This window comes from Cyprinodon tularosa, unplaced genomic scaffold, assembly GCF_016077235.1.
Source record: "Cyprinodon tularosa strain WSP-4 unplaced genomic scaffold, ASM1607723v1 ctg338, whole genome shotgun sequence".
NCBI classification, from domain to species: Eukaryota; Metazoa; Chordata; class Actinopteri; order Cyprinodontiformes; family Cyprinodontidae; genus Cyprinodon; species Cyprinodon tularosa.
Window position 1 is genome coordinate 992,273 of NW_024039050.1, and position 22,505 is coordinate 1,014,777.

General features: G+C 38.2%; 1 protein-coding gene across 1 annotated transcript in view; it reads left to right on the forward strand.

Moving 5' to 3' along the window:
* Window positions 1-2,873: 2,873 nt before the first annotated feature.
* Window positions 2,874-22,505, forward strand: part of si:ch211-202p1.5 (uncharacterized protein LOC103909337 homolog) — a 61,433-nt gene continuing 41,801 nt past the window's right edge. The window contains exon 1 of the mRNA XM_038294265.1: window positions 2,874-3,178. Coding sequence (XP_038150193.1) covers window positions 3,118-3,178 — 61 coding nt within the window. The 5' untranslated portion in view covers window positions 2,874-3,117. The remainder of the gene's footprint in view (window positions 3,179-22,505) is intronic.

The following is a 22,505-nucleotide window of genomic DNA, read 5'->3' on the forward strand; positions in this document are numbered from 1 at the left end:
TTATGATGGTTTACCGCAACACTTATCCTCGGTCAGACTGACAGAAAATCAGGGAGACAGCTTCCCCTAAACCTGGCCTTGAAAAGATAAAACAGACGGACAAACACTGAACTGCTGTTTGAGGTTTTTTCATTTTCCCGCGGTGTTTTCTTCCAGCTCAGACCCACGAACAAAAATGCAGAAATATCACCTGCCAAAAGAGTAGTGATGCTTAAAATGAGACATTTGGGACTGAAAAGATAGATGGAGGACAAGAGGAATGATTCACCTGCAGCTCCTTCAACGTCCGCTTTCAGCGCGCTGTTAGGGTTGAATGAGCGAACACAGATCTTCACCTCCCGCTGCTATACCTCGATTAGGGCGAACGGCTCAGATCATCCGGATGTTGTGATGTTGGATCGCTCTGATGGGATTTGGAAAAACTATGGAAAAGTACAGAATTTGGATAATAGGGTTTTCTAAATCTGGATAAACATGCAAATGCAACAATCATTCATGAAAGTGTTTTTAGCATTTGTTGCTTTATATTCATCTTAAGGTCAAAAACTGATGGCTGGATGGTCTCCTTCAGGGTCACATTTCATGGATTAAGCTATCGGCATGTCCCCGTGTCCCCTGGCTTTTTGGGTTCAGAGAGTTAGGATCATCACCCTGAGAAAAATTATCAGAACAGATCAGTTTTTCACGATCTGATCCTGATTATTTCCTACGTTTTAGCCGAGATGTGAAATAGGAAGTGTTAAAACTGGCATGTCCTTTCTGGAGAAAGATTTGAATGAAAATACTCTGAAGATATCCTGGATGAGTCACCAATGAAATACTGGAGTAATTTTTGTAGCTGAGACTATTTTAGGAACTTTCATCACTGTTTTATGTTTTCTCCTTTCGTAAATACGGCTCTCATTTTGTTCGCTTCGCCCTTAAAGCCTTAGAGACGGTTCTAGAACTGTTTCCAGACTGAAAGACGTCCATGACTTTGTTTCTGATCCGTTGATGAATCTCTTTAGTTTAGGGTATTTGTCTTGATATCTTTAAGGCTACTTCGTGTTGTCAGGGAGGTTCTATTACCTGATACACCTGATATCACAGGGACGGACTGTACCGGAATCAAGCTTGGGTCTAACATTAAAGGAAAAGTCTGGTCATTTTCAGAAATCAAACTTCTGAAAGTACTTTAAACATGAAATTATTACTAATAATGTTCAATAAATGATAAGCATGAGCAGTTCTAGACAGGGGCCAACGGGGGGCAGTGCTACTGTAGCTCATGTCCTGGCCCCTGTTATGGCCCCTGCACTGAAGACATAATACTTTGTTACTTCTTTTTTTTTTCTTTACAAATTCTGTTTTACTAATAATTCAAAAACAATAAGGTGATAATAAGGCTTCAGTGGTATTGAGATAGGATCCCAGTTTTATCTACTATTTTTTTTTTTAATGCTCTACTTTCTACAGGTGAATTTATCAGCTTTTGAGTTTTAATTCAGATTTTATTTAAAAAAAAATGGTAATTTGAACTTAAATTATGTGAAAAATATGTAAAATCCCTAATTCTTGAATGTATATTGACCTAATAAGAAATATACTTTTAATTAAACCTAATTGAATTGAAATTTTACTTTATGCAGCTCTCTCAATTTATTTGAATCCCTTGCCGTGTTTTTTATTTCTCGTTTTTCTGTGCCCCTTCAAAACAACACTGGCCCCCTCCTGGCCCCCTGGTACATTTGGTCTAGGACCGCCACTGATGATAAGTAATTTTAATTCAGAGTAATTTTCATGTGAATGGTCTTTACTGGAGGCCTAACACTACTGCCACCTACTGGTTTGTGACGTCACGGTGCGGTATCGGCTGATGATCAAGTCCCAGTGCTGTATCTGGTGTTTGTCACAACGCGCTATTATCCAAGTCATCTTGAAAACATTCTTCTTCCAAATGTTGGCTACATATTACGTGTTTTTTCTCTGGCCAGAAGTTCGATGGCAAATCCTCCCTCTTCAAGTTGGCGATCCAACGACCAACCCGTCCGTGGAGGATCAGGAATCAGAAAGGTGGAATAACTCTTTTTTTCACTTTTACCCGATGTATTCCAGCATCCAGCTGCCATGCACGTGGGCATTGTCAGTTTCACTATAGCTCTGGTGAATTTCAATGGTGAAGTCCTCTGGAAATCTTCAATAATTGTTGTTGATTGCAGATGTGTCTAGTAGTTCCCATTGATTTAGCTTGTAAAGCGGGGAGAATGGCGCTAGGCTTACCGCACCGTGACGTCACAGCTGGAAGATGGCAGGAGGGAGTTTTTTTACTGATTAACTTTAAATTCATTCAAGCACAGCAAACTAATTAGTTTTAGGTATAAATAATGATTCACTGATTATTTCTTGTTAAACGGACTTTTCCTTTAAACTCAATTGAAGATGGAGGCAAGGGTTGGGTTTAAGAGCTTTTTTCATCTTTATTAACATCTGATTTGTGTTTACTAATGTTTTTTTTTTTTTTTACTATTGTGAAGATTAGTTTAATAAACATTTAAATGTAAAAAGAAACACTGAGGAAATCTGGAAAGGGGAAAACATTTTCTCACCATTGCAGACGGAGTAATTTGAATGATTTTACTTCTCCACGTGTGTGAAGATGGAAAATAACGAGGCTGCTCCGTGCGTTGGGGTCTATTGCTGAGGGTATCCCTGGAGGGGGGGCCGTCAGATTCCAGGTTACAAAAAAGAAAAGACAAAACACAGAGCAGACCACAGAGAGAGTGTGCCATAGGTCAACCAGAGGAGCTTTTAATTTATGGTGAAGCTGCTTCACCTCTGCATCATCTTCCTCCTCCTCCTCCTCCTCCTCTAAGAGGGTTCACCCTCTCCGCCTGTTATCACAGAGCACATTATCCTCCATGCATCTGGAGAGCGCAGACGCCTCTCAACCCCTTCGGATTCTGGAGGATTGCACGCGGTTGGAAAAAAAAACAGCTTACCTGGCGGGATCAGTCTGGACCTACGAACCCAAACCTAACATTTGCTCTACAGAACCGACTTTCTGCAGGTTAAAGGTGAAGGAACTTGGAGACTAAGGTGCTTCTATCTTAATCTCACACCTGGAGGCCACCAATCAGCATGGACTTCGCTCACTTTTGGCTTGTCATCACCACCCTGATGCTGATCCATCACTTTCAAGGTAGGGCTGGTTCTGGAGGTCCTCCTTTAATGTACTAATCTTTCATAAATTGCAAGCTGAGAAGTGTTATTCATGATGGGTGAGGTTCTGCCTACAAGCCAAACTCTTCTGACATGATTTGCTGCACAAAATTGCTTCAGCATGCACCTTGTCTCTGATCAGCATGGAGTATTACTGCGGTCTGCATGGTGCAAGCTCCAGGTTCATGATCTCACAAATAAAAGGAGTGTGTCACCGGGTTAGTGAGGACACGTATCGCACTTTTTTTCTTGGACACCTGCCCTTGGAAGTCCCAGCTTTAATATCAGCAGTGTTAAGCTGAGGTCAAGGTAACTTGACAGCATAATAGGAGCTGAGTAATGTGGAGGGTTGGAACCGACAAGAGGTGAGAAAACGTAATGGGTTAATGGAAAGTTCTTGATTAAATCGCACAACTAAGGCGATCTAAGTCTGGGTGTGGAATAGAATTACTGTTGACTGCAATCCAACAGTTAAAGAAAAGTTTGTCTTTTCATTTTAGTCTTTTTTCTGCTCAATCTTGGCAATGATGGTACAAGAAAAAAAGTCTTCTTTTTCATCTCTTTTACCAAAGCAGTCAGGTTGGATGGTGAAACAGGAATAAAAAAAGAGAATTCTACTCATTTGTTGCAGAAAGTCAATCTTTTTCAAAGAGATTTCTCTATTTAATGTCCCCCTCCACCAAAACAAATTCAATTCCATCTCTCTACTGTGTGCTAACTACTCTTCTTTGGCTTAAAGGTATCCAATAAATCAGATATCTCATCTGTGGCAACATATAATGAGTCTCTTCATGTCCATCTCATGAATTACAGTAAGAGTTTGGTAGATAATAAGTAAATGCATCCCCCCGGGTAGGACTTGCCCAGAGTATGGGTGTGTTTGTGTTTTGTATTCAGTCAAAAGTCTAATTCATGGATGTTTTATTTCCCTGCGGTCTATTCTGCTGCTGTATGCGCTTCCGGAGCACAAATGCATTTTGCAGGATGGAAGGACTTTTGTAACGCCTCTCAGAAAACTAAATATTAAAGTAAAAATGTTCCCCGTCTGCCCATAAAAAAAAAAAAAAAGGTCCATAATGCCTGAGGAATGTGACGCAGAACATCATAGGGGGCGGGGGGGTCATGACTCAACAGAGGAAAATCTGGAATGTATTTGACCCTGGGGCGGTCGGGGCTTCTACCTGCAGGTTCCTGTCTGCCCTTGTGTGAACCCATCGGATAACAACAACATGAAGGATGGGGAACAGCTTTTTGTTTTTTCCAGAGACTCCTCAGATAAAAAAAAAAAATATATATTTATATATATATATATATATATATATAAATATATATTTATATATATATATATATATATATATATATATATATATATATATATATATATATATATATATATATATATATATATATTAGGGGTGGAACGGTTCACAAAATCCACGGTTCGGTTCGATCCACGGTTTCTGGTCATCATTCGATACATGTTGATTGTTTCACCTAAATCCCATAAAAATTGATGGAATTAATGAAAAAATCCCCCAAAAAATAATGGATTCTAATTATTTTAAAAGATCCGCGGAAACCCTGGATCATTTCCGCATGTTTTGCTGCTTTGAATTTAATCATCTGGCGCATGCTCTCTACCATCTCCAAGGGACTCAGAGGGGAGCGGACGGGAGCCACAGAGGAGGCTGTAGGCTTTGCTCTGAGCAGCCGGTCTGGAGCGCAGCGGAGCGCTGACGGAGTATGTGGGATTTCGGGGTTAGCATGACGTGTTGGTCATGTTGCTGTTAGCATAAACAAAACGTGTTGCCCAATGCTTGCACACTGTTGCACTTTTATCCACAACTTTCTTCCCGCCGTCATCGTAGGTCACTCTCAATGCAAAGTGGTCTCATACAGCAGACCTATAAAGTGCTGCTGACTCGTCTTCCAACTCCTGTTCTTTCCCACTCGCCGTTCCGACACAATTCTCCACAACAACTGATTTTTTCTGCTTCACCCGGCTACGCTGCTTCGCTTCTTCTTCTTGTTTACTACTGGTGGTTGGCTTTGGTCGCAGTACCGCCACCTTCTGCTCTGGAGTGTAAACGCTTCGCCTATGAGAAAAAGGAGCAGCGCATGAACCGAACGCAACACACGCGAACCGAACCGAGACAGTTGAACCGAACGGTTCGGATGGTTATTTATATATATATATATATATATATATATATATAAAACTGTTTTCCCACCCCTCTTGGAGTGGTATGTGTCATCCTCAAGCTCGGGTCCTCTACCAGAGGCCTGGGATTTTGAGGGGTCTGCGCAGTATCTTAGGTGTTCCTAGGACTGCGCTCTTCTGGACAGAGACCTCTGATGTTTTATCTGGAATCTGCTGTAGCCACTTTCCCAGTTTGGGGGTCACAGCCCAGTAGGTAACACCGACGACTCCGGTATAGGTGACCGCGGGATCGATTCCCGGCATGGACATCCAGGTGGACCCTTAGGCAAGGTCCTTAGTGCTTAGTGGCCTACCTCAGGCATGAGAGAAACCACAAACGGACGTCGCCCGGGTTAACAAGGTCTGCGTCAGTTGCTAGGGAACCAGGGCAACTTGATGACAAATTGGCTACTGGAACAAGACATAGATGGACGAGAGCAGAAACTTGTGTGTATATATATATATATATATATATATATATATATATATATAGAGAGAGAGAGAGAGAGAGAGAGAGAGAGAGAGAGAGAGAAATTCAGTGGATTTGCATTTTATCCCATGGATTAGAAGTTAACCCTTTAAAGCCCGATCCAAGAATAAAACAAAACAGAAAACTACTTTTTTGGGTTTGAAGTCCTTATTTGCCCTTTTAACAAAATATGTAAAAAGAAAAAACAGAAATACATTTTTGATATTAATAATTTATTACTATGCGATAAGTCAAGATTATTTTTTGTGTAGTCTTCTGTCCTCTGTTATCAGGTATATCTGATTGTGTACAATATGATTTTGAGCAAAGTTTTTACCGATATTATTCAAAACATGTCAGATGCAAAACATTTCAGAAACCGTATGTATCAAATATGATACATTTGGCATTATAGGGTTAATTGAAAAAAGAAACCAGTTCCTTTTCATTTGCGTTTTTCTCTTTTATTCTGTTTCTGAAGACTCAGTTCTGAAGTTTCTCAGACTCTTACAGCTGATGTTCGGGGAAAGTCTTTTAAAAGTTTTTAAAAGCGTCTTCGTTTTACATGAACCCTTCTTAATTGATGGATGTTTTATAAAATGCACAAATTGTTGAGAGAAGGTATATAATCTATGCTTTATGACTGCCTGCCGCTCCCTGGTTTTAGGTATTCCTCAGGCTGCTTGCTCCAGGGAGTCAGCATTTGGCCTTCACACTGGAAAAAAATCGAAATCCAGTTGTTTTTTCTTAAAATAAGTGCATTTGTTCTTGGATTTAGGAGGTAAAGGAGAGATTTTGCCAATGGACCAAGACAATTTACACTTAAAATAAGAAAACACAATTGCATTGTCTTATTTCAGGTGCATTTTATCTAATTTTCTTATTTTAAGAGCAAAAATACTCATTCCATTGGCAAACTCTCTCATTTACCTACTGAAATTAAGCGTAAATACACTTTCTTGAATACACTGCAGTCGCTTTCAGTAGGAGGAAGATCACAGCCTTACTGATGATGACTCAAGTTTTTTCTCAGACTGTTAAATGTTTAAAAAGGTTAAACAAATACAATGAGTCATAAATGAAGCCAAAGAGGTTCCAACATGAACTTCCTGGTGGATCGAAAGGCACCTGCTTGGAAAGTCCCCGTCTCTTAAAAAAAAGAGAGGTAATATTTCAAAGCGGCAGCATTCAGGCCTCAAACTAACTTGGAATCAATAAAAGTCCCTTTATGGCTGCAGAGAGGATTAGGCCCCAACGCTTGTTTTCAACGCAAGATAAAAATGTTTAAAGTGGCTCCTTTATCTATAAATTTATATACACACTGGAAAAAAAATCGAAATCTAGATAAGTAATTTTCTTCTTAAAATAAGTGCATTTGTTCTTGGATTGAGGAGTTAAAAGAGACATTTTGCCAACGGAACAAGATAATTTACTTTTAAAAATAAGAAAACACAATTGCATTGTCTTATTTCAAGTACATTTTATCTAATCATCTTATTTAAAGAGTAAAAATACTCATTCCATTGGCAAACTATCTCATTTACCTACTCAAATTAAGGGTAAATACAATTAATTTAAGACATTTTTACTTATTTGTAGATTGTTTTTCCAGTGTAAATCTAGATAGTTCATTTTTTCTTAAAACAAGTGCATTTGTTCTTGGATTTAGGAGGTTAAAAAGACATTCTGCCAGTGGAACAAGACAATTTACATCTAAAATAAGAAAACACAATTACATTGTCTTATTTCAAGAGCATATTATTAATTGTCTTATGTTAAGAGTGAAAACACTCATTCCATTGGCAAACTAGCTGCCTCTTCAAATTAAGGGTAAATACACTTAATTTAAGAAATATTTACCTATTTCTAGATCTTTTTTCCAGTGTATATACAGAGTGTAAAGTAACGAAGTACAAATACTTCATTACTGCAGTTAAGTACACTTTTTATTAGGGATACACGATCGGCCCCCTATCGGTATCGGCCTTAAAACTGAATATCGGACATCGGCCACCCCACCGATATTTAACCCGATATTTGATCAGCTTCTGAGTTTCTAAAGTCTAAAAAACAAAAAAAAACAAACAAAAAATTACTACTTCTTCTTCCTCAAAACCTTCTTTTTTACAGACTTAAAAACTTCTAAAGACGAGGGAAAAAATATTGATACATTAAAATATCCCAATATCTTCATATGCTGATATATTGCCATTTAAAAACCACCCTGCTATGAACTACGTTGTTGCAGAAAAGCTCCATCTCCAGGCTCTTCCTGTTAGCCCTAGCAGTCCAGCTACCATTTTGAGACTCCAGGCATTAAATAGCCCAGCTATCACCTCCTGGCTCTGCTTGGATATTGAGGCCCTCCGAGCCTCTATAGCACCTGGCAACCCAGCTTCCATCTTCTGGCTCTACTTGGATCGTGAGGCCCTGCTACCATCTCTAGGCCCCAGGCCCAAACAGCCTAGCTACCAACCTCCTTCTCTGGCTCAGCTCTAACCCTGCTACCATCTCTAGGCTTCAGGCCCTAGCAGGCCAGTTACTGTCTCTGGGTGCTGTTTGGATCCTGTGGCCTTGCTGGCCCTTCCAGATTTCACTTGGATCTTGGGGTTCTGCTGGCTTCTCCGGACCCTGGCAGCCCAGCTAACAACTCCAGGCTCTGCGTGGATCCTGAGGCCCTGTCAGCTCATTCGGGTTTTGCAAACATCCTCTGCTAACATGGCTTTTCTTTTAATGTTGCTTTGCTCATTGTTTGTGCAAAATCTAAGATCAAGTGATTTACACTCGGTGAGTACATCTTACAACATTTATGGCTCTTTGGATGTAGCCTATGGATTCAACTGTTCAGCCTTTGTGCATTCCCCTCAAATGCCGAAAGAGTTGGCAAAGGACTTAAATTTAGCCTGGTTTCTACCCAGAGATATTCATCAGCTTCAAAATCTCTTGATTTTAAATGACTATTTTGCATTTGATGACAGACATTTCTGGGACCTTCATTTTAAAAACTCTACAGATCTGTTGTATACTGATGGTAAACAGAGATGGTTAATATTCTTATTGCTGCCTTTGTCTGGCAACGTGCAGCCAAATCCAGGTCCTGAGTTGCAGTGTATTTCATTGCCATCTGATGTGAAATCCATGTCTGGTTTGAGTGTAATTCACCTAAATGTTCGCAGTTTGTTACCCAAAATGGATCTGCTTAGAATTTGGGTGAATTTAACAGATGCAGATATTGTTGTGCTGTCTGAAACCTGGCTGACAAAATCAATTACTGATTCGGACATCGGAATAGATGGTTATAATGTGTTTCGTACTGACAGATTAAGGAAGGGTGGTGGGGTTGCTATTTATGCTAAATCTAAATTTAATATGAAGTTAGTCCATTCAGAATCAGTTGGTAAGCAGCTGGAATTTTTGGCAGTGAGGGTGGAGTTGGCCAAGGGCCTTTATGTTACTGTTGTTGGGTGTTATAGGCCTCCTTCTGCCCTAAGTACTGCATTGCAGACTCTTATTCAACTCTTATCCAGATTGGACTACTCTGAAATTATTTTAGCAGGTGACCTAAACTGGGACTGGCTAAAACCTTGCTCAGATGAATTTAAGTCATTTTGTGATTCTGTCAATTTTACACAATTAATCAACTCTCCCACTCGTTTAAATCTTAAGTGCCATGAGAAATCCACATTAATTGATTTAATTTTGACTAATGTCCCGCACAAATTTTCTGCTGTTGGTGTTTTTTGCAATGACCTAAGTGACCACTGCGTTATCACTGCTGTAAGGAATACTAAGTTGCCTAAAGGTAAACCTCGTGTAATATGTAAGAGAAATCTTAAAAATTTTAATGAACAGGGCTTTTGCCATGATTTGTTTAATTGTGATTGGAGTAGAATGGAGCTGATTCCCGATGTGGAGTCAACCTGGATCTTTTTCCGGGATAGTTTTCTGCAAGTAATAAATAAACACGCCCCACTAAAGAGATTTAGAGTTAAGGGGCGGGATAATCCCTGGTTTTCCTCTGAGCTTGGAGATATTCTTCATGACCGCAATTTAGCTTGGGCCAAAGCAAGAAAAACGGGCTCTTCGTCTGATTGGCTTGCTTTTAGACGGCTAAGAAACAAATGTTCTTCTTCTGTTAAGAAAGCAAAATCTGATTTTTATCTGTCAGTCACTACTAATAACTTAAATGACCCCAGAAAATTCTGGAAGGCTATAAAATTACTTTCTTCTAACAAAGATAGTATCAATGTTCCTTCTTCTATTATGAAAGAGTCTGTAGTCGTTTATGACAAGCTAGAGATACTGAATCATTTTAATGAGCATTTTATTCAGTCAGGTTCTTTGTTTGACACTGTTTGTCCTTATGCTGTGACACCCTGTGGAGATGTGCCAGTCACTACGGGTGTTTTTAATCTCGTTCCATTTTCAGTGGCTGACGTTCAAAAAGCCCTAAAAGGACTGGTTCCTGAAAAACCCCCAGGACCTGATCTTATAGAACCCTATTTCTTAAAAATAGCTGCTGATTGTGTAGCACAGCCTCTAACGTACCTTTTTAACCTTACTTTAAAGAGGCACACTATTCCTAAAATCTGGAAATCTGCATTTGTTTGTCCATTACTGAAAGGGGGTGACCCGTCAAATTTAAATAATTATAGACCAATTTCTAATTTGTCTGTTTTGGCCAAAATGCTTGAATCCCTGGTGAGTGATCAGATGAAAGACTTCTTGCACGCCCAGGACATTTTATCCCCAGTTCAGTCAGGTTTTAGAAAAAAACATAGTACCATCACAGCTGCAATGAAGGTGATAAATGATATCTCTGTTGCTCGTGACAAGAAGCAGCGCTGTGCATCACTTTTTATTGATTTGTCAAAAGCGTTTGACACGGTTGATCATGATGTTCTAAAGATTAGGCTTCTTAAATCAGGGTTTTCAAAGAAAACTGTCTCTTGGTTTTCAAACTATCTTAGTGACAGAACTCAGTGCATTAAGCATGATGGTGTTCAATCTGGTATTTTACCAATCTTTAAAGGGGTTCCACAAGGCTCTGTATTAGGCCCTCTTTTATTTACTATTTATATAAATGATCTTAATCGGCATGTGTCTGATGCAAATTTTCATTTTTATGCAGATGATACAGTTATTTACTGCTGTGCACCTTCTCTTAAACAAGCCATTGCACACTTACAGAATGCTTTTAATGTGGTCCAAAATACTGTGCTACAGTTGAAACTTGTGCTCAATGCAGAAAAAACTAAATGTATGCTTTTCACAGACCTTCGGAACAGGTCACTGAATGTTCCTTCAGTGGTTACTCTTGATGGTCGTGAAATACAGATAGTTTCAACTTATAAGTATCTTGGTATTGTCATTGATGACAACCTATCATTTAAGCCTCATGTTCACTGTCTAGTGAGAAAGTTGAGACTAAAATTGGGTTTTTACTTTCGAAATAAGCTGTGCTTTTCTTTTAATGTAAAAAAACGGTTGGTGGCATCCACTTTTTTAACTGTGCTGGACTATGGTGATATATTATATATGCATTCATCTGCTCAATGCCTGCAGATGATAGACGCAGCCTATCACGCATCATTGAGATTTATTACTAATTGTAAAGCTCGCACCCATCACTGTGAGCTGTATTCTCGTGTAGGGTGGTCTGCCTTGGCTACACGGAGGCTTTGTCATTGGTATATATTTATATATAAGGCTATTCTTGGTGCGCTTCCATCTTATTTATGTTCACTTCTTATGAAAAAAAGTACTGGTCATTACTCTCTCCGTTCTCAGGCTGTTGTCTTGTTTTCTGTCCCACGTGTCAGTACTGAGCTGGGTAAAAAGGCCTTTGCTTACTCTGCTCCCTTTACATGGAATTTGCTGCAAAATAACATGAAACTTAGTAAATTGGTTCCTTTGAATACTTTTAAGTTGAGAATTAGATGTTTTGAGTTAGATTCCCTCACATGTCAATGTTTTAATTGAAATTTTATTGTAAGTGCATATTTGGCTTTTATGTGTGTGTCTTTTATACGTATGTAATGATGTGATGTAATTTTGATGCCTATCTTGGCCAGGTCTCCCTTGCAAAAGAGATTTTTAATCTCAATGGGTATTACCTGGTTAAATAAAGGATAAATAAAAAATAAATAAAATAAAAAACACCATATCAATCTCTTTTACTAATGAAATATTGCTATATGTCATCGTTATGCTACGAAATCCCCTGAAAATTCACGAAATTTTGCCATATTTTTATATGTTGATATATTGACGCGGTATCGATCTATTTTACTAACAAAATCTCACAAGAATTTGCGAAATATCACGAGAGTTTGTAACAGAACGATGAAATTTCACGAGATTTTGAAAGTAAAATAGATCGATACCGCGTTTTTAAAAATCTATTTGATATCAGCATATGAAAATATATTTGAGTATATTATTTTTCAAAGTGTCAGAAATGGATAACAAAACTGCTATTTTCAATGACTACTTATTTTTGTCCAGCTTTAACATCGGTATCGATATCGGCTATCGGCTACATGAGTTTTAAAATATCAGCATATCGGATATCGGCCAAAATCCCAATATCGTGCATCCCTACTTTTCAGCTATCTACACTTTACTCCATTACTTATTTTTCTTCCTACTTCTGACTTCTACTCATTTTCACACTAGTATCTGTACTTTCTATTCCTTACATTTTTAAAACAAACGTTACTCCTTATTCTTGGATTCATATATAAATATTTACTTCAAGTCATGTGCACCATCCAATGCAGATCATTGGCGCTATCCAGATCTAGTGAAAACTAGTGTCAGTACATATAACGCAAACACTCATTGGTTAAGTATTCGTCAAATTTGTGCTGATGCCAAAGGAAATCATCAGAAGCAAGCAGGTTTTCTTCAAAGGCGAATTGTCTATGCCACGGGTGTCAAAGTGCTTCCAGAAAGGTCCGTGTGGCTGCAGATTTTCTCTCCAACCCAGCAATAGCACAACAGACTCCATTCATCTCATCAGGTCATCATGTTCAGATTGGATTCACTTTATGAGATGACTGGAGTCTGTTGTGCTATTGCTGGGTTGGAGAGAAAATCTGCAGCCACACGGACCTTTCTGGAAGCACTTTGACACCCGTGGTCTATGCCATGCTACAATGCTAGATTCAGAAAAAGATGTTGAAATGTCTGAAAGGTCAGACACAGGCGAGAGCGTATCGGGAGACGGAGACCAACAAGACCTCCCTCATCCTTGGCCCTATCTCAGAGAATTTTTAGAAATAGTCGAAAAATTTAGTTTTCTGTTCATATAGTTGCATCTGGCAGTTTTTTTTTTAAAGGTTTCTTTATACTTTTATACTTTAAGTCAGGAGTCTTTAACGTTTTCCAGGCCAAGGACCCCCAAACTGATGGCAAGATGGAGCGGGGACCCTCTAATATATATATATGAAATAGTGTTCTATCAAAGTGGTCCTATAGTCACTCTATTACAGATGGAGTGATGTAAAGAAAGTAATTTCTCCCTGGGATTATTAGAGTATTGCTGATTCCTGGTTGATGGGACAGGTGTTGTGAATGAAACGGTGCCCAGCTTGAAAGAGCTCCTGTGTGTCGCTGAATGTGTGCATTGATGACTTAAAGACATCTTCTGCCTCCATTAATCTGTTTACTACAGTGTGTTGAATTCATGTTAATGTGGATTTAAAGACATTTCAATTGGTGGAAAAAATTGCAGGGGGGAATATAAAAAAAAAGTCTAATCAACCAAAACTTTCATGACCCCCTTTCAGTACCCTGTTGAACACCCCTGCTTTAAGTCGTTTTTGGAGTGCATACTTTTTCACTTTTACTTGAGTAAAGAGGTCAAGTTGATACTTCATCTTTTACCAGAGGGTTTATAAGCTGCAATATATATACTTCTACTTAAGTAACAAATGAGGTTACTTTTTACATCAGAGAGAGAGAGAATTGTTTTCTATCTCCATAAAGCATAAAGAATTTATTCAAAATGTTTTCGAGTAAATGTTCTGAAATATTGTCGACGATCCGCTCCCTAACCAAAAATAGAATCCAAAGTGAATAACTTTTCTTATTTCTTCTGTTTATCTTTTTCCAGTCACTAAAAAAAAAAAAAAAAAAAAAAAAAAAAAAAACTCCCTTTTGTGTAAAAACGTCTAGAAACAACTAGAGGAAGTTAAAAAAGCTGTATAAAATGATCTCTTTTTCATTTTTCAAGTATGTCGGAAAAAAATTACTACATTTTTTTATTTTTAAAGAGATAAATGATTATTATCTTTGCCAAAAATGTCCAGTTTTATGCGCATCAGCGCCTGCTGATCAGTTTTCAAGCTTCTGGATGAAAATTCTGATGAAATCCTGATAAACTGTTTAAGATTCAGGTCTGTAGTCCCTAAATGTAGGACTTATAGTTGAATGAAAAACATTTTCCTATGGAAGAAAAAGCTGCCTTTTTTTTGGACACCAAATTGCAAATACTGAATTCTTTTAACACCGTATTTTAAAAACTGACATTTTTTTAGCTCTTAATTTTAAACATTTAATTATTTTAGCTCTAAATTTGAAACACTGATTTTTTTTTTTTACACATTAAATTCCTTACGCTGAACTTTCATCTTGTGAAAATTCACCTGTAAGAAAAAATTCAGCTACCAAAAATTCAGCTGCCAAAAAATTTGAATGCAAAAAAATTCCGCTGCAAAAAAAGTTGAAAAAAATTCACCTGCAAACTCAAACCAAACACTTGACGCCGTCGAGCAGCTTGTAGCCAATGAAATCAGCTTTTTTCCAGCTGAAGTTTTTCAGGTGAATTGCTTGCAGCTGATTTTTTTGCAACTGAAGATTTTCAGAAGCTACGTTTTTCGTAACTGAATTTTTTTTGCAGCTGAATTTTTTGTAACTGATTTTTTTTTTTGCAGGTTTGATTTTTGCAGCTGAATTTCACAAATTTTTACCAGATAAAAATGTAGTGTAAGGAATTCAATATGTAAAATTCCGAGTTTAAAATACTGTATACAGAAAAGTGTGTTTTTCTTCCATACTTTCCCTGCACAAAGCGCTCTATATTTTAAGATTACCTTTGCAAATAACGCTGCGTGTTTTTCTTTTTAACATATAAGTTTGTCCAAGTTTTCAAAAATCCTGAATCACTGAGACGCTTTGGAGTTTTAGAAATTGAAGCAAAATGTTATTTTCCTCTAAGACGTTGATTAATTCTTATTAAATATGTCGGATTCGGTTTAAATACGCCGTTTATTTAAGCTTATTTACACATTCAGAGTCAAATCTGCTTCTGAAAAGTCTTTATTCAGAGGAAATGAAGAGCTGGCGGTGAGAAGTCTTCATCTGACCACCACATGCCGAAACATCCTAACATCAGGTCTCATTTAGTTCTCCCTTGATATTCAGATCAGCCAAACTGCATCTGGTCTCATTTAGGTCTGTGGTGTTAGTTTATCAGCCCTAAATAGAGAAGAATTGGTCTGTTTTAGATGCCGGACTTTGCAGAAGTTTGTTTGGGCTCCGCGTGCAATCAAACGTGGAGCAGAGCAATCAGATACAAAAGCTGCAGAAAATCCGAGCAAACTTGCATGCTAACCATGAGGGACAGGCAGTACTTTCTGGATCTGAATCTGCTTATTTAGTCAAGAAACAGATGCTGAAACACAGATCAATGTTTTGATGTAGCATCTTCTTTTGCTCAAATGAAGTCAAAGTTTTAACAACATGCAGATATTAGAGTCATTTCTGTTCTCTGATCTTTCATCCGACACTGGAAAAACTTCCTTTTTTCTTCAAATAAGTGTATTTGTTCTTGAATTGAGGAGGTAAAAGAGACACTTTGCCAAAGGAACAAGACAATTTACACTTAAAATAAGGAAACACAATTGTATTGTTTTATTTCAAGTCCATATTATCTAATTATCTTATTTTATGAGAGAAATAACTCGTTCTATTGGCAAACTATCTCATTCACCTACTTTGTAGATTGTTATTGCAGTGCAAAAATGTTTGTGCTTTTTATGAACTATATTATAGATTGATGCAAGAAAACATTGCTTTTAAGTCTGGGAATTCAATTCAATTCAGTTTATTTATAAAGCGGCATTATAAATAAGTTATATATATATAAGTTGGCATTCACAACACATGTCATGTCAAGGCACTTTACAGTTCAACCAGATCATACAGTCAAAGTTTTCTATCTAAGGAAAACCACTTGATTGTATTGACTCATTGACTCTTCAGCAATCCCTCACACTAAGCATGCTTGTAGCGACAGTGGAGAGGAAAAACTCCCTTTTAACAGAAAGAAACCTCCAGCAGAACCAGGCTCAGTGTGAGCGGCCATCTGCCGAGGCCCACTGGGGTTCAAATAGACAGAAGCAGAGACACAAAAAGCAGCTGCAAAAGGCGGCCCCGTCCAGGAAACACACAGCCAGGCAGACGAGCTCCAAGCCAGCTCTCATGCCAGAGGATGAAGAGAGCACATCCAGTTAGTCACAGTCAGAGAAACAGGACCACACTGGAAAACAGGCCGATCTCCAACATCTAGAAACAAGGGTGTTGATGGCAGTAGCATTGGATTGTTTTTATCACCAGCAGTACGGATGCCCAATAAATGCCAACAGCCTGTATAACCACAGGGATGATCTGAGAAGACAATTTACACTTAAAATAAGAAAACACAATTGCTTTGTCTTATTTCAACTGCATATTATCTAATTATCTTATTTTAAGAGTAAAAATACTCATTCCATTGGCAAACTATCTCATTTACCGACTCAAATTAAAGGTAAATACACTTAATTTAAGAAATTTTGACTTGTTTCCAGATAATTTTTTTCCAGTGTGTCTTATTCCATTGTCGGGGTGTCTCATGTACCTTCTCAATTCAAGAAAAAAATACACTTCATTTAAGGAAAATTGACTTGCCGTAATTTTTTGCAGTGGCAGGAGTATCTGATGGCTGATCTAAGAGAACAAAGTGGCACATCAGAATGCCTTTTTTGCATTAAATAACGCATCGATTAGCCTGGCATAGAGGAGATCAACCTGGGGTTCTGCTGAGGTGTTTAGGAAGCCGATCTTTTCTTAGCATCAGGCTCTTCTGAAAACAAATTAAACCGAATCAATTCTTTTTATTCCCATTTAACAACATAATTTCAAGTCTCTTTGCAGAGACGATCCAGTCAGAATGATCACAGGTTTTCTAAAGATTGCATCTTCGTCATTCACTTTGAAGAACTCACTCCTCCTGGCTCAGCATGGATCGACATTGGAAAGTCATTCGCGTTGTTTTACTGATTGCATTTGATCTTCCTTTGGACCCTATTAGCTCAGAATAAAGTCGTCCCTTCTGGCTGTCGACCTTCTGTCCAAAAAATACCAACAGGTGCAGAAGATAGTTAGAAACTGTGGTTCCACCATCTACACCTGGTTCTTGGCCATCTGTCTTTTATTCTAATCTTAGTTGGAGGTTAGAAATAAACGTGCTGCAGAGAAAGTGTTACACTGGAAAAAAATCCAAATCTAGATAGGTCATTTTTTCTTAAAATAAGTGCATTTGTTCTTGGATTGAGGAGAAAAGAGACATTTTGCCAATGGAACAAGACAATTTACATTTAAAAAAGAAAACACAATTGCATTGTCTTATTTAAAGTGCATTTTATCTAATTATCTTATACTAAGAGTAAAAATACTCATTCCATTCCATTGGCAAACTATCTCGTTTACCAAATTAAGGGTAAATACACTTAATTTAGGTTATAATTTTAACTTATTTCTAGATGTTTTTCCAGTGTAGCAGAACCAATCCTGAATTCATCACCCCAGGATCCCATTTGTAAAGCAATGATTTTTAGTTGTGACGAGGAGTTAATAAGAGGAGTTAATAAGAAAGCAGCAGCTGTCATCTTTGCAGCTTAATCAGGGGACTCAGATTTAAGCGTCACCTTAGTCTCAGCAGAGAAGTTGTTCTGACAATAATCCTGAGTAAAACACTGTGATTAGATATTAGCTGCTACTGATCACCATTCGTCTTTTCTTTGAAGAAGAAGATGGAAGCAGGCTGTTTAACTGATTAATGATGCTACTTAAACTGCAACTCCATTTGTTTTTGGGTTGTTCCTGCAGTAGAGAGTTTTGCACTTGAGGCGTGATTCTGGAGGCTCCAGCTCTGGATGTCTCCCTATAGCAGGTCTATTCGGTGGTTAACTGCCCTCTTTCCGCTCAGTGGGTGCTGTTGCTTTTGGACCGGGCGGTGCTTTTTACCCCCTCTGTGCTGCGGGATCCTTCCAGTACTACTTCTTCAAGCCGGAGACGTTTAGGCTTCGGAGCGTGCCAGGAGGGAGTTTAGCTCTGCTGTCCTTTTGGCCTCGGCACCGTTTATAACATCCAAAGAAACCTGAGTTTGCACAGTTCAAACTCAACTCCGCTGATTTTTTTTTACTGCAAACACAAACCGCTCCATGGCAAAGAGCTCTGTTCTATATGCTTATTCACACTAATAAACAATAAGTAACCTCTCAGATGTTATTTAATCTTCTAGGCTGTGGGAGGATCCTTGGTGCTGCCAGCCCAAACATGGATCAGCAGCTGATCCACCTGCATATCAAACCAAATATTGTTGAACTCCTGTGGAGCCAAGGAGAGGGAACAGAATTAGAGCCGATCTAAATAAAGTGTTAGAATAAAAAGTAGACCTTCACTCAAAAAGCAACCGCTTTGGCATTTACTTAATCATATTTAGTTTCTTTAACGCAATTGTTTTATGTCCTACCCTGCTAACATGAACACTGAAAAAAATCTAAATCTAGATAAGTCATTTTTTCTTAAAATAAGTGCATTTCTTATTGGATTAAGGAGGTAAAAGACATATTTTGCCAATGGAACAAGACAATTTACATTTAAAATAAAGAAACACAATTGCATTGTCTTATTTCAAGTGCATATTGTCTAATTATCTAATTTTTAGAGTAAAAATACTCCTTCCATTGGCAAACTATCTCATTTACCTACTCAAATTAAGGGTATATACACTTAACTTAAGATATTTTTTACTTGTTTCTAAAAAAAAATTTCCAGTGAAGCAATTGCATAATTAAATATGATTAAGTAAATGCCAAAAACCGGTTGCAGAATTTTTTTCAGTGTTGGTGTACGCAAACAAGATTCACACCAGACACAGAGCCACTTTTTCTCAGGGTCTGACAACTAAATCAAACTTTTCCACTTTTAGGTCTGTAGGGATCATCGAAATGATTTCTATTTGCCAAATATTAGAAAAATAGAAGCCAGATTTTTTTTATGCGTTCTTTAACTCCTGAAATGTCTCACAATAGTTTGCAGGAATATTTTGGCTCATTGCTGCTGACAAAAAAACATCAATAGTCCTGCAAACTGTAGGGGGTCTGTCTCCTTCTTTACTAGTGATAGGTATCCTCGAGGATTTATTGATTCTACGACTGTTAATAATAGTCCTTATCCACCCAAAAACAATAGAAATGTCTTATAAATAACCTTTCATATAAAGACGGCAAGTTCAAATGGAAGGATTTGCATCTTGTGTAAAATCACCATATTACACTGCAAAAAATGGAAATTTTTTCTTAAAGTAAGTGCATTTTTTCTCCAATTGAGGTCGAAAGTCTTTGCCAATGGAACAAGACAATTTTACGGAAGAGGATGAGGGCCACTGGAAAAAAAAAATGTTAACTGATTTTTTTTAATTTTATTTCAGTATAGTATGGGAAAAAAGTCAGAATTCTGACTTTAATCTCAGAATTCTCACTTTTTTTCCCATGTTAAACTGAAATAAAATTTAAAAATCTGTTAACTTTTTTTTTTTTTTTCAGTGGCCCTAATCCTCTTCCGTACAATTTACATTTAAGATAAGAAAAAAAAAATGCATTGTCTTATTTTAAGTTTATATTATCTAATTATCTTATTTTAACAGTAAGGATACTAATTTTATTGGCAAATCATCGTATTTACCTTCTCAAAGTAAGGGTAAATACACTTAATTTAAGAAATTTTGTTACTTATTTCTAGATCTTTTTTGCAGTGTAAATATGCAAACATTTATTTCAGGGGTCCTAAAAGTGGCTATTGGATGTAATCATATAATTTGTATATTTGGTCATACTTTGATCCTGCTTATAGGACAGAGAAATATCAACATCTGCAAGACAAAAAAGTAATTAAATATATATAAATACGTCTAAAACTAACAAAATTAACTCTATAAGATAATTTCAATCTGAACCTGAACTACATAACTCAAGTTATCTTTACATTATATTTTCATCCTGCTTTGTAATCCAGGGCCAAATCAATGGAAGATTTGTTCACGTGACTCATTTTTGATTTTCTCCCGACCTCACGATTCCTGATCGGGAGGTGGTCGTGAGAAGGCTGATCGCCCCTCGTTACCCCGTGTAGACAATGCAGGATCAGGCTGAAAAGTCGGGCCGATCGAAAACTTCTCGCACAACTGGAAAGTCGGCTCGAAAAAGGCAAAAAAATCGCACAGTGTATGCCCAGCTTAAGAGAACATGGCTGTAGTCTGTGATGGTCTCAGAATGAAACAGATCTGGCAAAAAGTGTCCAACATGGGACAAAGTAGACTGGATGCAAAAAAGAAAATGTGCACAGAATAAGACTTCTTCCTATTGATCCAACCAGGTTGTTCCAGCTTATTTAATTTTTATGTCGGAATTGCAGGAAATTTGTCCCATTTGAGGGGAAAGAAGTATTATTTCTTTAATCCGTTGTCCTCCTTTCTTCTGCAGACATGCATGTGAACAAAACCCCTGGCCCAGTTTTTACACAAAGCATGAAATTTTATGGAACCAGGCGAGTAAACAGTGAAGGAATTTATAGGAGAGGAAGCAGGGGCTGCACTGACTGCTGCTCGGAGGACTTCAGAGCTGCCAGGAGGGGATGGGGTTGTGAAGTGGAAAAACGTTGTGTTTGCATCTATAAAGTATGACTCATCGCCTCGAGCAGGGAAACAATAAACTACCTACTCTTAGCATGAAGTGTGATGTCACGTTAAGATGACACCGGCTAGCATCCAGGTCTGTGTTTTGACTTGCTAACAGAAAGGAGAAAGGCGGTATTGTTTCGGACGTGAATGATTTCAGTCTAACTTGTTACAACCAAAGCCTGGATGTCACAAAGAAGCAGTTCTGCATCATCCAAGGATTGCAATTTGAAACTGGCTAAAAAGCAAACATGGAATCAGTAAATGCTGGCATGTGGTGAGCCTCTCTCTGGCATTCATTAACACATCATGAACATCCTGATAAATCTTGGTGGGTTTATTGTCTTTATATCTTTTCACAGTTTTGCGTTTGCGGCAGGAAACTGACCGGAGCTGCTCAGAGATACAGAAACTTAAACAACACTGACTAAAACTGCAGATTGATTTAGTCATTGACCAGAGTTACTTTTAGACCACAGAGTTGGGTCTGCAGCCTGGAGAAGCTCCTTTCTCCAGCAGCACTTGTCAGGATTTGGTTATAGAGTGTTGACCCAAAAGCAGAGGCAGGAAGGCAGAGGTGAATTTCTTTAGATTTAATTAAAAAAGGGAAACTGAAAACAAAGGCAGGTTATCCAAAAATCCAATAATGAAAACGAAGTCCAAACAATCATCAAATCAGGAGTCCAAAAATCCAAAATCATCAAACATAAAAACTAGGCAAAACGAACCAGAAACCGTGGAGACATCAGGGGAATCACAGGAAGACGGAGTTGGAGGAAGTTTGACAAAGTTTGGCAGTGTTTGACGAGGACCCAGCAAAGGGGAACTGAAGAGAGAGGGCTTTTAAAGGAGACTGAGACAAAGAGGGGGCTAATGAGGAAACTGGGAGCAGGTGTGCACAGAACAAGAGGGAAAGAGCTAGGGAAGAAGGAGAACACAAGAGGGCAGCAGAGAGCAACAAATAGAAACCTGGAAGACTGGAAATAACAACACAATGTTAAATTACTAGGACTTTAAAACATGGAGAAAAGAAAACTAAACACTCAAAAGAAAACATAACAGAACCAAGACTAGGACAGTAACTGGAAAAAACCAAAGAACACAGCAAGGAGTAAAGCAAGACTGAATACTATAACAGAAACCTGACAGCACTGAACAAACAGACTCAAAAAGGTACCCTGGGGAACTCGGTTCTGTCCAATAAGACTTATCTTTCACTTCACTGGGTTCGACAAAAGGCTCCGGTTAAGTAAGTTAATGACTGGTTGTTCAAAAGGATTTTTAGATTGTAAGGTTTGTTTTTGTTTTGAAAACATGCAAATTGAAAAGGAACAAGCTTTCCACCCCTTTGAGGGCAACAGTGGCGTTGGATGTAGGGGTTTGCCCTGAAATCGAAGGGTTGACGGTTCAAGCCCCGGCTCCGACTTTCATTGTCGTTGTGTCCTTGGGCAAGACACTTCACCTGCATTGTCTTCTGATGGTGGTCAGAGGGCCCGGTGGTGCCAGTGTACGGCAGCCTCGCTTCTGTCAGTGAGCCCCAGGGCAGCTGTGGCTACAATGTAGCTTGCCACCCTGAGTGTGTGTGTGAATGGGTGAATGAATGTAGAGTAAAGCGCTTTGGTCAAGTCTCC